This window comes from Cnephaeus nilssonii, assembly GCF_951640355.1.
Source record: "Cnephaeus nilssonii genome assembly, chromosome: 2".
NCBI classification, from domain to species: Eukaryota; Metazoa; Chordata; class Mammalia; order Chiroptera; family Vespertilionidae; genus Cnephaeus; species Cnephaeus nilssonii.
The window spans coordinates 77,224,791-77,240,125 of record NC_137073.1 but is presented as its reverse complement, the minus strand read 5'-3'; the positions used below and the strand labels follow the sequence as shown (position 1 = coordinate 77,240,125).

The 15,335-nt window shown below is 37.0% G+C and overlaps 1 protein-coding gene across 2 annotated transcripts in view; it reads left to right on the top strand.

Moving 5' to 3' along the window:
* The window catches only part of TNPO1 (transportin 1), a 90,024-nt gene that overhangs the window by 57,322 nt on the left and 17,367 nt on the right, over positions 1 to 15,335 (top strand). For both annotated transcript variants that reach the window (XM_079788035.1, XM_079788036.1), the window contains exons 9-18: positions 1,544 to 1,662; positions 4,026 to 4,086; positions 4,861 to 5,029; positions 9,400 to 9,552; positions 10,285 to 10,510; positions 10,970 to 11,141; positions 12,524 to 12,610; positions 14,394 to 14,501; positions 14,638 to 14,796; positions 14,877 to 14,964. In XM_079788035.1, the coding sequence (XP_079644161.1) occupies positions 1,544 to 1,662; positions 4,026 to 4,086; positions 4,861 to 5,029; positions 9,400 to 9,552; positions 10,285 to 10,510; positions 10,970 to 11,141; positions 12,524 to 12,610; positions 14,394 to 14,501; positions 14,638 to 14,796; positions 14,877 to 14,964 (1,342 nt within the window). The remainder of the gene's footprint in view (positions 1 to 1,543; positions 1,663 to 4,025; positions 4,087 to 4,860; positions 5,030 to 9,399; positions 9,553 to 10,284; positions 10,511 to 10,969; positions 11,142 to 12,523; positions 12,611 to 14,393; positions 14,502 to 14,637; positions 14,797 to 14,876; positions 14,965 to 15,335) is intronic.

The window sequence follows — 15,335 nt, the reverse complement described above, 5'->3', positions numbered from 1 at the left end:
AACTAGGAAATATTTAGATTATTTGTGTTTACTAGGTATGACTTAGGCTAAATGCTCAATAAAATGTGGTAGATTAAGTGGTGTATTCTTTTGTCATTAAGAGTTTTCTACCCATTACTGGTAAAGTTGATCTGTTCAACTTGTGATTTATGTTAACAGATTTCTGAGTAGAAAATACATCACCATTATAGTTCCAGCAAACTATTTAAATTTTAAAATGTGATTTAAATAATTTTACTAGGAAATTTATTGATCACAGTTGAGCCATATTTAAAGGAAGAAATAAATAATAAGATGCAATTATTTCTAAAACAAAATAATTTGCAAATGGATTAAATATTGTGCATCTTGTTCCTCCCTTTTCACTTTCAGAGATCCATATGGTACAGAGAGAGAAGATCTCTTTTTAAAGGATGAGGTCTAAGACTTGTTAGAAGGCTAGCACCCATGATGTGCAGCAACTCCTTTTCTAAAACATTAAGAAAGATAATTATAGAGATAAGCAGATGTAGTAGTATAATATGGAAATAAATGACAGTTTCGTAGAGGAGCCTGTTCCTCCATAAAGTGTTTAGAAGAATCAGGTGGAGTTAGTTGAAAGTTTAAGGAGAGAGTTTGGAGTTAACCAGAAAGTTAAGAAAGACATTTTATCATTTGCTAGGACCATATCAGGGCTGGGAGTCTAATTTATAATGCTACAGTTGTTTCTTCAGCAATACTCTGCATAGTAGTAGGATATGATATGGAATGTAATAGGGGTTGGCCTGCCACAACTGTTGTATTGCCATATTTTGCCATGTGAGATGTTTCAATCAGGCAGAGGATGTATATGAAGAATTCATCACTTAATCCCAATTCCAAGTCCCAGGTACATTGGGAAATAATGTGTGACTCTTATGTTTATTTTGTTTTTTCATATAAGGATTTTTTAAAGAAATTTAGACAGTATGCCTTTGGATAGATTTGGGAGCAGTGTTCTTCCAAGTAAGAGTGAATTTGGCTTGATATATTCAAAGCACATGATAAACCTATTTTGTTGGAAACTACAAATTATAGTTGCACTAAGAAATGTCACTTTCCAAATTTAAAATTACTTTTGTAATTGTATTACATATACATATATATATATATCTTTAAATACATGAAGTATATACTTACAAGAGACAAATTGAATAGATATGTTATAAAAAGATTCTTCATTTTAAGAAAGGTTTAATGGAGGTTTTTATTTTACTATTTCTACAAAGACTTAATGTTTGATTATTAATACTCACATTTTTAAAAATCTCAGTGGTTTCATAAAACAAAATACATTCATACAGAAGCAGCTAGATAATACATGCATTGAACACTTTTCATTAGGCAATGTGCAAAAGCAGCAGTTCTTAAGTTTGGTTGCATTTTAAAATTAGGAAGCTTTTTTAAAAAATGTAAACCCTAGATTGAAATGGGCCATAGCAAAGGACTATTAACTTGCTGTAATAGAGGTTTATTTTAATTGTATGGTTTTAACTGATTAATATTAAGGCTCCTTTGTTTACAGTACATGCTACAGAGGACCCAAGATCAAGATGAAAATGTGGCTTTAGAAGCCTGTGAGTTTTGGCTAACTTTGGCTGAGCAACCAATATGCAAAGATGTACTTGTAAGACACCTTCCTAAGTAAGTGTTCCTTCTTAGGAATTTTACCTTGTTCTTAAATTATACAGTGATTCCTCACTTTTGTATTTTTGGTTGAATTCTTCTATCATTGGGGAGTTAAGTTCTAAAGAAGTCAAACTTAACTTTATTGTTGGTATTAGTAAAGAGATTTTTCAAAAAGCCACTACATTTCTTTAAAATCATGTGAGCATGGTTTATTCTAAGTCATACTTAATTTTGGGTAATTCATGGCACAGTTGTCTTTTTTTTTATATAATCCTTGTAATTTGACCATAGACTCTGGTGGGGTTTCTACCAAAGAAAATGATTTCCCACTAGTTGTGATGTTTTGAAATTTTTGGTTAACCTATTGTTAAGGCTGTTTTAACCCAATGAATGCTGTTCGATCAGGGTTGAGTTTGTATATTTTTTTCCAGTTTTATTGAGATATAGTTAACAAAATATGTATTGGTTATAGATGTACCATACAGTGACTTAATCTGCATTAAAATCAGATATTTACAAGTATTGCTTGCTATCTTTTGAAAAGTAAGCAAGCAATACAGTCTCATGGAACAAAATTAAAATGCAGAAAACTTAAAATGTTTTGGATTTTCACCACCCTGAGTAATCACTGTTAGTATTTTTGATGTGTTGTTACCATATACCAAATATCATATATTCATGCTAGTTCAAGACAAATTACATTTGATAATGTGTAAAACACTTAATGTAGCATCTCGCTGTAGTTAGTGCTTAAAATTCTGATTTTACTGTTTTGTGGTTTGCTCATTTCAGTTCTTGAATATTGTGTACTTTTCCTCCAGGTCATTAGTCTTTAAACTTTGAGAACTACTCCATCATAGTGTGCATACCACATATATATGATTGACTTTTCTTCAGTTGTTGACTATTTGTTTGCTCCTTTCTTTTTTTTAACCAAATAATCCTGTAGTAAGCATCTTTCTTTGTTCATAAGTGGTTATTTCTTTCACATAGAATTCCTAGAAATGATTTTTGCCAAGATCAAAGGACTGAACATTTCGGGATTCTTCATAAATATTCCAAATTGTTCTCTAGTGAAGTTACACGGATTTACATCCCACTAGAGTGTCCCATCGTATCACAACTTTTATCAGCCATTAATTATAATTTTTCTAATCTTAGCCATCTGGATGAGCAAAGAACAAAATCATTTGTTTTAATTTGTGGTAGTATTATCAGAGTTATGTATTTTTAGGTATTTACAGTATTTGAATGTTCTCGTTTTCATATAGTCAGTAAACTTCTCTTTCTTTTCCAATAAATTCTTTCCCCACCAAGAAAGCAATAATTTCACCAATATTTTATTCTAGTGTCTGGAATTTATTTGGAAATAAAGTACAACATCATATGCTAAACGGATTTTTTTCTTCTTCAAGAAATCCGTTTATTACTTTTCTCCCTAATGTGTGGTACCACTTTTATGATTTGCTGTTTCTTAACATAGGATCATCTAATTCTAAGAGTTATATAAATCAATATTACTTTTTATAAAAACTGAAGAGCTATTAGTGAAAGCCCAAGCTCTATAACATTAGAAGATTGTGGTAAAAACATAATTATAGCAAGGTGCTCTAACTCTCATTACATTATTAAAACCTAGACATTCTTAAAGCAACCAGGACTTGAGTAGTGGCAGGCTAAAAAGTCATCACTTCAAACATTAAACAACTCAAGCCAGTCATAAATATGTTTGACTTCTATGGCTGCTTTTAATTTTACTTGAAATAATGCATTGTGAGCCCCACCAGGTGGCTCAGTTGGTTGGAGCATTGTGTATACCAAACGGTTTCAGGTTCGATCAATCCCCGCTCGGGGTGTGTATAGGAGGCAACGGATCAATGTTGCCCCCCCGCCCCCCATCTCTAAAAAAATTAATGGAAACATCCTCAGGTGAAGATTATTTTTTTTAAGGGAATGTTTGTTGGTATATTTGGGATAAATTCTTAGGGAAGAAATTGCTATTGTTTTTATATTTATTTCTAAGCACTATTAATCTTATCTCCTCTAAGATTCTATTTAATGGATCCTGCACATGAATTGTAAAAGGACTACAACATATATTAGGAATACTCATTTGAGAAGGGCAGACAGCACAAAATATGCTCTAAGACAAAAGCATGGATTTATTGTTCCACTTATGCATTCTTTGGTTGCTTCTTGTATGTGCCCTGACCAGGGATTGAACTTGCAACCTTGGCATATCAGGACGACGAGCTAATGAACTGAGCTACCCAGCCAGGGCTTATCATTGGTATTATTGGCATGCAAAAGTTTATTAAGACTTCTTCATAATTTTATTCATCTTTAGTTCTTTGTTTCATGAATTTGTTTTCTTATAGGTTGATTCCTGTGTTAGTGAATGGCATGAAGTACTCAGATATAGATATTATACTACTTAAGGTAAGAAAACTGTTTTCTGGTGAATGGGGAATATTATTTTTATTGACTTAGTAAATCTTTGAATTCAACTAATAGAACATTTATTTAGAATAAACTCTATGTAAATAGGCTTCTGTTATATATATATTATGCTACAGAATTCAAAGATAGAAGCATAAAAATGCCTTAAATATTATCTGCATGGGATTCGGGTACTCTAGAGTATACCAGCCTGATGGGAGGCAATATAATGTGGTTGAAAGTACCTGATACCTAACAAGTGTTATGTAATGGTCTATTCCTCCCTTCACAAGGAAGGGATGCACTTCAGAATCCTACGCATGACCCATCTCTGGGTATTCTGGTTCTTTCACTCATGTGCATATTATTAATCTACTAGAGGCCCAGTGCACGAAATTCGTGCACAGGGGTGGGGGGTCCCTTCAGCCCAGCCTGTATACCCTCTCCAATCCGGGACCCCTCAGGGGATGTCCGACTGCCAGTTTAGGCCTGAGCCCCAGCAGTTGGACATCCCTCTCACAATCCTGGGCCGCTGGCTCCTGATCGCTCACCTCCCTGGTGGCCCTTACCTGCCCCTCACTGCCCTTCCCCCCCTGCTGGCCTGGTCGCCCCTCGCAGCCTGCTTGTTTGGTCATTTGGTTGTCCCTCACTAACCCCCCTGCTGCCCTGGTCGTAGGCAGACATCTTGTGAGGGTGTGATGGTCAATTTGCATATTACCTTTTTATTATATAGGATAATGATTATCACCAAAATTTTCCCTTTAAAAAACACAGGGTGATGTTGAAGAAGATGAAACGATTCCTGACAGTGAACAGGATATAAGGCCACGTTTTCATCGATCAAGGACAGTGGCCCAGCAGCATGATGAAGATGGCATTGAAGAGGAAGACGATGATGACGATGAAATTGATGATGACGATACAATTTCTGACTGGAATCTAAGTAAGTTGGAGAGGGAAAAGCACAGTTGCCTGCTTTGGTAACAACTTTATTGAGGTATAGTTTACATACCATGCAATTCACCCATTAAACAGTGCAATTCAGTTTTTAATGTATTCAGACTTTTGCAACCATCACCACAGTAAATTTGGGGACATTTTCATCACTCCAGAAAGAAACTCCATTCTCATTAGCAGTCATTTCCATTTTCTCCGAGTCCCTCAGCCCTAAGCAACTACTAGTCTATATTCTGTATATATGAATTTGCCTGTTCTGGACATTTTCTATAAATGGAACCACACAATATGTGGTGGTGTATGATTCATCCATGTTGTAGCATGCAGAAAAATAACTCATTATATGGATTTACTACATGTTATTTATCCATTTCTCAGTTGATGGACATTTGGTTGTTTCCCCCTTTTGGCTGTTGTAGTGATGCTGTGAATGCTTCTGTAAAGTGTATATGTGGACATATGTTTTCAGTTCTCTTAGATATATACTCAGGAGTGGGATTACTAGGTCATTTGTTAACTGCTTAACCTTTTGAGAAGCTACGAGGCTGTTTTCCAAAATGGCTCCACCACTAACTTTCCCACCATCAGTGTCTTAAAATTGCAGTTTCTTGCTTGCCAACAGTTAACTTTTTTTCATAGCTGTCCTAGTATATGTGAAGTAGATATGGTTTTGGTTTGCGTTTTTCTGATGGACCTGTTCTTACATTTATTTATTCTTTAAATATAATTCAATCTATCATTTCTTAAGTTGTTTGATATTCTAAAATAAGGCCGAGCCAGTGTGGCTCAGTGGTTGAGCGTCAACCTATGAACCAGGAGTTCACGGTTCAATTCCCGGTCAGGTTACATGCCTGGGTTGCGGGTTCTATCCCCATTGTGGGTTGTGCAGGAGGCAGCCAATCAATGGTTTTCTCATCATTGATGTTTCTATCTCTCTCTTCCTCTCCCTTCCTTTAAATATATTTTTTTAAAAAATAGGAACCATAAACTTTGGCCATAAACTTTCTGTTTTCCTTACATAAACTTATTTTTGTACTAATTTGCATGAGAATTGGCTGATTATCATGGATAATTCTAAAATATAAATTGCTTTGTCATAGTCAAACCTACAAAATATCTTTTTTAAATCTGTTTCTTTTCATCCTTAGCTGCAAATCCACATCTTTTGTGGGCATTCTAGACCACACTCTAATTAAAAACTGTTGGGAGGAACCTAGATACCTGTGTTTTGCTTGCTTGCTTGCTTGCTTACTGGTTTTTAAAACTACACTGCTTTAGTTCAGGATTACTCAACCTCAGCACTAATGACATTTTGGGTCATGTGACTTTGTTGTGGGGGCTTTCTGCGCATTATAGGATGTTTACCAGCATCCCTGACCTCTACTCAGTAGATGCCAGCAGCACACACGCACACACGCGCGCGCGCACTCACACACACACACACACACACACACACAATTGTGATAACCAACAAATGTCTCCAGGCATTGCCATATTTCCTCTGGGAAATAAAACTGCCCCAGGTGAGAACCACTGCTATAATTCAGAGTGTTTACATTTCTAGTAACTATGAAGTGGTTAAGGACATGAATCATCAGCCTGGACTGTGTAATTCATTTGGTGAAATAATGCTAATTCCTCTGTTGCCCATTTAGTTTCCTATAGCTACCAGTTAGAATGCCTAACTTACCTAGCACTAGGCCAAGGACTTAGCATGCATATCACATTTAATCTTTCTGGCAGCCTTCCATAGGTAAGCAAACTGCAAAAAGAGAAACTTGTGCCGGAAGCCAGTTCCAGCATGTCATAATTGCAGGAGTTTCATCAAAAGGTTGATGGAACTTGGGGACTCAACAAGGGCTGAGTCACATTTGTAGTCACCTGTTTGAATGGCTAAAGGCATTTCCCCCAACCTGAATAGGATGATTGTTTGCTGCCAGACAGCTCAGGGCATCTTAATCTACATGTTATTGCCTCCTGTTGGCCAAACACCCGAACAGCCTAGGCTATTCCCCATTCTGACAATGGACTCTGCAGACAGAAACCCTATCCTTTGAAGTGTATCTCCACCTCGCCTTAGGACAATTTGTGTTAATAAAAAGCAAGGGGTCCTGAGACAAGGAGAACTTAGCTCCTTCAGCTAGGCTCCTCTGACGCCCCCCCCCCCCCCAATTCCTTTCAAAATTATCTTTCGTCTCTGGACTTCTACTTAATCTACGCACAGCCTTTTTCCAGATTGCTGAACCCTTCTTAATGCTGGAACAAGAACCCCGGCATTAATGGCATCCCGAACTGGGGCTTCCTGAACCCTTGCAGCACCAACAAACTTGCCCATGGGCAACATAGTTAGTACTGATGACATTCTAGTATTAGAACCCAAATCTCACTTTCACAAGTTACCTCCCACTGTATCCTTGCTTTTATGTTGAGGGCGGGGTAGATTAACATTATAATATAGATAACTCTTCAAAAGTAATAATGTACAGTTGATGGGGGGACACTTCCTCTTTACATCTCTCCCATCTCTATATCCTTCCAGAAGTTTTTCTGTGCACAGAAAAACATGTATATCTCTTTTTGGAGAGAAGGCTAACTTTACAAAAGTGAAATCAGATTATGTGTACTCTGCTGGTTCTTTTCCATATCTATATATATATATAAGCCAATATGCTAAGTGTCCCTCCTACCGTCTGACTGTTCGCTATGACGCACACTGACCACCAGGGGGCAGATGCTCAACGCAACAGCTGCCAAGCTGCAGTGACTTGGCAGCGGCAGTTTTCAGTTGACGCACTGTGAAACCAGAGAGGAGGGAGCCCAATTCCTCCTGGGGCTGCGCAATTCCACCTTCAGCCGTGGGTTATGTTGTTACTGGAGCACTGTTGGCCCCGGATCTGGTTTACTGCACACTTGCATTTGTGTTCCAGACCCTGTATGACAGCAACTTTGCAGAGTGCCCTCTCACATTCCGGGACCGCTCGGGAGATGTCAGTGAGCTGGTTTCAGCCCGATCCCCTCAGGCCAGGCTGAGGGACCCCACTCACTCCGCAGACACCTTTTTTATTTTAATATATATTTTATTGATTTTTTTACAGAGAGGAAGGGAGAGGGATAGAGAGTTAGAAACATCGATGTGAGAGAAACATTGATCAGCTGCCTCCTGCACACCCCCTACTGGTGATGTGCCCACAACCAAGGTACATGCCCTTGACTGGAATCGAACCTGGGACCTTTCGGTCTACAGGCTGACGCTCTATCCACTGAGCCAAACCGGTTAGGGCCGCAGACGCCTTTTGAGCTACGGTGCCAACCCAGTTGCAGCCGGCCCAAGAGGGACCACAGGAGGTTGGCTCCAGGGCATGTCTGGCTCATCTCGCCCAGTCCCACCCTGCTGGCCACCTTCTAATTAATTTCCTTTCAATGTGCGTGAATCCGTGCACCAGGTCACTAGTATCCTATATAATAAAAGGCTAATAAGCAAATCTACCGAACGGCAGAACAACTGGTCACTATGGCGCGCATTGACTACCAGGCGCTCAATGCAGGAGCCACCCCCTGGTGGTCAGTGCACTCCCACCAGGGGAGCGGTGCTCAGCCAGAAGCCAGGCTCACGGCTGGTGAGCACAGTAGCGGTGGTGGGAGCCTCTCCCACCTCCGCGGCAGCACAAGGGTACAAGGGGATCCAACTGACGGCCATCCCCGAGGGCTCCTGGACTGCAGAAGGGCACAGGCCAGGCTGAGGGACCTTCCAAGTGCACGAATGTCATGTACCAGGCCTCTAGCATCATATAACATTCTATACCTTTAGATTTCCTCTGTTTCATGGCAGCACAATCATTTGTATGGGTCTACCATACAGTATAACTTAAGACCTTTATTGATGAGTAAGTTATTGCTTCTTGTCAATATAACAGCTTTTTTTTAAAAATGGATATTACCATTGTTTAATACTTTGTAATTAACCATTTTGCCTAGTTCACATTGGGGAAAATTTGGATGCTTAATTATATTTTTGTTCTTTTCTAAATGATTGTGTTAAATGAAATCTGCGTTGTTATATAGTCTGATAGTCAATATTTTTTTCTTAGCCTGTAAAGAATGTTTTCTAGCATATTTTATATATCATGTGGGCAACTTTTGTTCCAATTTATAGTTAGTTTGCTGATTCTTGGTCATAAAAACATATTCTTGTTAAAGAATTTTTTCATGTGACAGACTGCCTCCAATTTAACTGAAATCTTTGAAACTCTGTAAAGGTATGAATAAAGTGTATAGCAACAAATACTCATTTTACATATGTATGACTAAACAATAATAGAGGTTAATGTAACATTTTTGAATTAAATATTTCCTCAGGGAAATGTTCTGCTGCTGCCCTAGATGTTCTTGCAAATGTGTATCGTGATGAGCTTTTGCCACATATTTTGCCCCTTTTGAAAGAATTACTTTTTCATCATGAATGGGTTGTTAAAGAATCAGGCATCTTGGTTTTAGGAGCAATTGCTGAAGGTAAGTCTTAAGTCACATTTGAAATATCAAGCGCCAATGCACTCAGCTACTTTAAGAAATTGTTACTCTATAAGCAAAGACTATTTATTGACTCAAATTTATATGCTTTGCTCTTGTTTTCCTGATGTTTGGGGTAGAGAATACTATGATCCACATTAACCTTGAATAGGATATTTGAATCCAAAAGCCATCTTAGAAAGTGTTTACTTTGGACTGGTTAACAATTATTAACTAAACAGCCATCGGCTTGCTTCTAACCCCAGCCAAATATTTTGCAAATGCTTTTGTTATCATAAAGGAAATAGAGAGGACAAGGACTCTGATGTCAGAAGCCTTCCCATTGCTAGAAAAACAACTTTGTTCCATAAATAAGTGTAAAAAATATTGTAAGTCAAGAGTGTCATCATTCTCTATAAAGGGTTATTATTCTGTCCTTACCTGTAAACATCTATTTAGAAGAAATTGAAGCATTTTAAAGGCAGTTCTAAAAGTCATAATTTGTGTAGCAGAAGTAAAATGAGCTTTCTTTACCCTGTTGGAAGATACTTAGGAGCAGTTAGATCTCATTTCAGTATTTAATAATTTTAGAGCAGATTATTACAGTATATTTATTATAGTGGAGGTGATCTGAATATTTTTCATGGATGCGTGTGTCAGTTTAATATTTACTGAAAGGGCTTTTTAACCATATTTTAAGCATTTTCTGAAAGTTTTGGTGGTTTTTTTTTCTAGGTTGTATGCAAGGCATGATTCCATACTTGCCTGAGCTCATTCCTCACCTTATTCAGTGCCTCTCTGATAAAAAGGCTCTTGTACGTTCCATAACGTGCTGGACTCTGAGCCGCTATGCACATTGGGTAGTCAGCCAGCCCCCAGACACGTACCTGAAGCCATTAATGACAGAATTGCTAAAACGTATCCTGGATAGCAACAAGAGAGTACAAGAAGCTGCCTGCAGGTAGGACAGATTCATAACAAAATGTCCATTGTGTGGGAAAGGAGTGAGTATGTCAATGAGAAACTAATTTTCAACCTTGTATGAAATGTTGGTATTAAACCATTAATGTTTTTATTATTATCTGTAGCTTACACCTTATGATTTTGTAAATACAAATGTGACTGACTAGACATTAGCCTTTGCTGTTTCTTAAACTTTATTTTCCCCCTCACTGGCTATGACAACAGTAGAATTATCTTACAGACTAATTCCCATGGGTATCGAGTGGTGCTGGCAAGGTTTGTACTCTTGAAGCAATAGCAAAGTTAGAGCAGATTCACATTAGTCTATAGGTCAACTACCGTAACGCCTCAGAAAGTCCCACAGCAACCTGTCATCTGTCACTTAGTGTACCTACTTGAGTAGCTGTTAAACTATTCCTTTTCCCAACACTAATATTCTCTTTCTCTCTAATTACAGTGCCTTTGCTACCCTAGAAGAGGAGGCTTGCACAGAACTTGTTCCTTACCTTGCTTATATACTTGATACCTTGGTCTTTGCATTTAGCAAATACCAGCATAAGAACTTGCTCATTCTTTATGATGCCATAGGAACATTAGCAGATTCAGTTGGACATCATTTAAACAAACCAGTAAGTGTCTGTGATTAACTATTATTATTAATCGTAATGTAAATATCTGTGTTTTCCGATGGTCTTAGGCTCTACAGCAGCAGTTCTCAACCTGTGGGTCGCGACCCACAGGTTGAGAACTGCTGGCAGGGTCGCCTAAGACCATCAGAAAATACAGATATTTACATTATGATTCATAACAGTAGCAAAATTACAGTTATGAAGTAACAATGAAAATAATTTTATGGTTGGGAGTCACCACAACATGAGGAACTGTATTAAAGGGTCGCAGCATTAGAAAGTTTGAGAACCACTGCTTTAGAGTATCACGTCTAGACATTTTTGTTTTCTCGTCAGAACTTACAAGTATGGGGAATACACTAGATAAAACAATTAGAAATTGGGGTGATAGGTTAAAAATGCTAAATAGTGATTGATACAGAAGAAACATGGCTAAGGAGCCAAACTGTCTCCAGTAGTGTTCAGAGTAGAAGAAGAGTATGGGATTGGATTTGTAGTATTAGAATTTTAATACAGCTCAAAATTCCCTGCTGAGGAATAGACTTGGTTTATGATTGCTATATGCCAATTCTTAAGAAATTGTCTGTGTTTATAAGTTATACTTAAAACTGATGCAAGACACTTGATTTGTGGGTTTACTTTTATATTGGTTGGTTTTGTTCTGTTTGAAGGGGTGTTTTTCTGAATGTCTTAGATCAGAACCTATAGAATCGGGGCCCCTTGTTTATATTATTACTACATTTATTTACTTGGTTTTATGGATTCTTCAGTTTAAGTAAAGATACTTAAATGCTTACGAATCTTTTTCTGCAAATGCCCCAATAAGGTAGACCTGTCATTTCTAATATACTGTACAACTAGAGCCATATTACATGTCACAAGCGCCAGAATTAACCCTTTGCACTCGCTTGCTTTTTTCTCGATTTCTTTATTCTACTCGGGATTTAATTTTTTTAATACCCCAGATTTTACAAAGCGCGGCAGTAGAATAAAAAACTGGAGTTTCTTTTCATACAAACTTATTTATTTGGATTTTTTTATATTTCAAATTATTGATACATTCAAAGAGTATAAAAAGAGCTGCTACCGATGCTAACCGTGTCAAGTCACACTCGACATCCGAGTGCAAAAGGTTCAAAAATTCAGTCACTAAAGAGTAAAACTTACATGAATCATTCCTGATTGTGATCAAGTAATTTTTGTGTATGGTATATTTCTATATATTTTATTTCAAAAAGGATAAAAGATGACTTAAAACTAGAACAAAGTCATATAAATTAAAAAGATAGGCAAGAAAAGTGGATTTTAATTTTCATAGACTCAAAATGGACTTGTTAACTTATGACAGTGGAGCTTTATGTGTTTTTCATTATTGTAAATAGGAATATATTCAGATGTTAATGCCTCCACTGATCCAGAAATGGAACATGTTAAAGGATGAAGATAAAGATCTCTTCCCTTTACTTGAGGTATGCTAAACTGGTAACATTTAGTTAATCTGTGTTTTATAAAAAAAAAAAAAATGTCCAAATCTAAATAGGTATATGTGGTGATGGTGTTTAAAAATTTTACAGCCTTAACTATTTCTGTTAAAATGCTGGATAAATATGTAACTTTTCATTACTTTAATTATGGTGCATCTATACTAAGAAATATTGTTAAATTTTATGTTTTCTAACCTGCTCTTCTTTTGTTGTTGTTAATTCTCACCCGATATTTTTTCCATTGATTTTCAGAGAGTAGAAGGGAAAGAGAGGGAGAGAGAAATATCAATGTGACATTGATTGGTTGCCTCCTACATGTGCCCCAACTGGGGCTAGGGATCAAACCTGCAACCCAGGTACGTGCCCTTGACTGGGAATCAAGCCCGCAACCCTTTGGTTTCCAGGAGATGCTCTAACCACTGAGCCATGCCAACCAGGGCTCTAACCTGCTCTTCTTAATTAATAATAAATTTTCATGGAGATCTTCCCATATCATATACATCTATCTAATCATTTCTTGATATAGATATATAGCTATACCATAATTAATACACAGATGATACTTGAGTAATGCCAGTTTGAACTGCATAGGTCTGGTTATATGCATATTTTCCCCCATAAAAGCCTGTACTGTTTTTTATCTCCTTTTGGGAGTCCGTGGATGTGGAGGACTGACTAGATGCATTGATCTACCTTGTTTTATATGGGATTTTGGTGTCCAAGGGGGTATCCTGGAACCAATATCCTGAGGATACCAAGGGACAACTTAAGTTTGGAGGGAGTCAAAAGTTGAGGTTGGCGCCCCTAAACCCTGCATAGTTCAAAGGTCAACTACAGTTTAATTTTTTTATACTATTATATTAGACGCATATACTCACATGTATATATGACATAGCATTGGTACTTGATGCTAATAAAGAGAGACTTCACTTTCTACCCTTTCTGTCTAGTTTGAAGTTTTACTCTATGTATACTAAATACTTTTTAATTGAAAAGAAATTTTATATATTTAAATAACTCGGCACACTATCAAATGTGGTAACTTAAACCTAAATGACTTGATATTGGTAGAGCCAATTCAGTCATTGTCATTCTTGTTCCCCCTATCATTTCACGGGTCACACTTCTTCCATGGATTGTCCCTAGCCAAGAAGTATAAAATTCTGGGACCAAGAGCAATAACTAATTCTGGGTCCAGCAACACAAGAAGAGTTATTATGGCTAAATAAATATATATATTTATTTTCAAGCGTGGGCTCAGAATGTGCCCAGTAAAGTCCATCTACATCATTGACAAGAATGGGAGGATAAGTAAATATATCTCTAATATTTGAGAAAAAAAATAGGAATACATAAACTTAATCTGTTCTTGACAGATGACATTCATTATAGAAACTTTGTTTTATAATTGATTTTGAGAGAGAGCAAGGGGGAGAGAGAAACATTTATGTGAGAGTGTAACATTGATCTGCTGCCACCTGCATGGCCACATGTGCCCTGACCAGAATCAAAGGTGCACAGGACAACACCCAACCAATTGAGCCACAAAGGCCAGGGCTAGGAACTTTTTTACATTTTTTTTTTTTTTTTCTGAGGAAAACTCCGGCTGGCAAACTTAACAAAAATGAGTGGCATCCAGGTGAGAGGTTTGAAAAGACTAGTAGAGCAAGCTCAGAAATAACCTGGATCTGAATTGGTATATTTTTAAACATTTATCATAATGTTAACTATACCCATAAATTTTACACTCATACTTTATTTTTTCTAGTGCCTATCTTCAGTTGCCACAGCCCTGCAGTCTGGCTTCCTTCCATACTGTGAACCTGTGTATCAGCGTTGTGTAAACCTAGTACAGAAGACTCTTGCACAAGCCATGGTATTTAAAAAAAAAAAAATTGTATCTTCTTCTTGGCATCATAAACATTTTTCTAAGGATAGGTATAATGTATACAAATGAAATTTTTCAATAATTGATTCAAACTAAGTTTTCAAAAAATTGTGTCTAATTTCAGTTGAACAATGCTCAACCAGATCAATATGAGGCTCCAGATAAAGATTTTATGATAGTGGCTCTTGATTTACTCAGTGGCCTGGCTGAAGGACTAGGAGGCAACATTGAACAGCTAGTGGCCCGAAGTAACATTCTAACACTAATGTATCAGTGCATGCAGGTGAGACCTATTAAATTAAAATGAATTGAAACTTGGTTCTCTGTATCACATTTGGGTTAATTTCTGCTTATTTCTTACAGGATAAAATGCCAGAAGTTCGACAGAGTTCCTTCGCCCTGTTAGGTGATCTGACAAAAGCTTGCTTTCAGCATGTTAAGCCTTGTATAGGTAGGAATATTTTCTACTGCTATGATGTGATTTTAACGTCAGCTATGTTTTTTATTATTAAAATGTAACTTCATGGAGTCACAACATTTCTAAATGTACGTTTGACTGGTTAAAGCTTCTCTGATTGAAGCAGGAAAGACAGGAACTCCTGTTCTTTGTTCCCTTGAACTCACCATTACATCAGCAGCCTGTTACTAGGTTTTCTCATGACAAAGCAGTATACTTCTTCAGATATCATAGGGTACTTTTCAAGCAATTTACTTAAAAAGTAAATAATGATTTGCTTCTGTTTTAATACCATAGCATTTGTCTTAGTCTTCTGTGAAGATAAGGGATTTATTGAATAATGTAACCTGAAAAAAAGGAAAAAA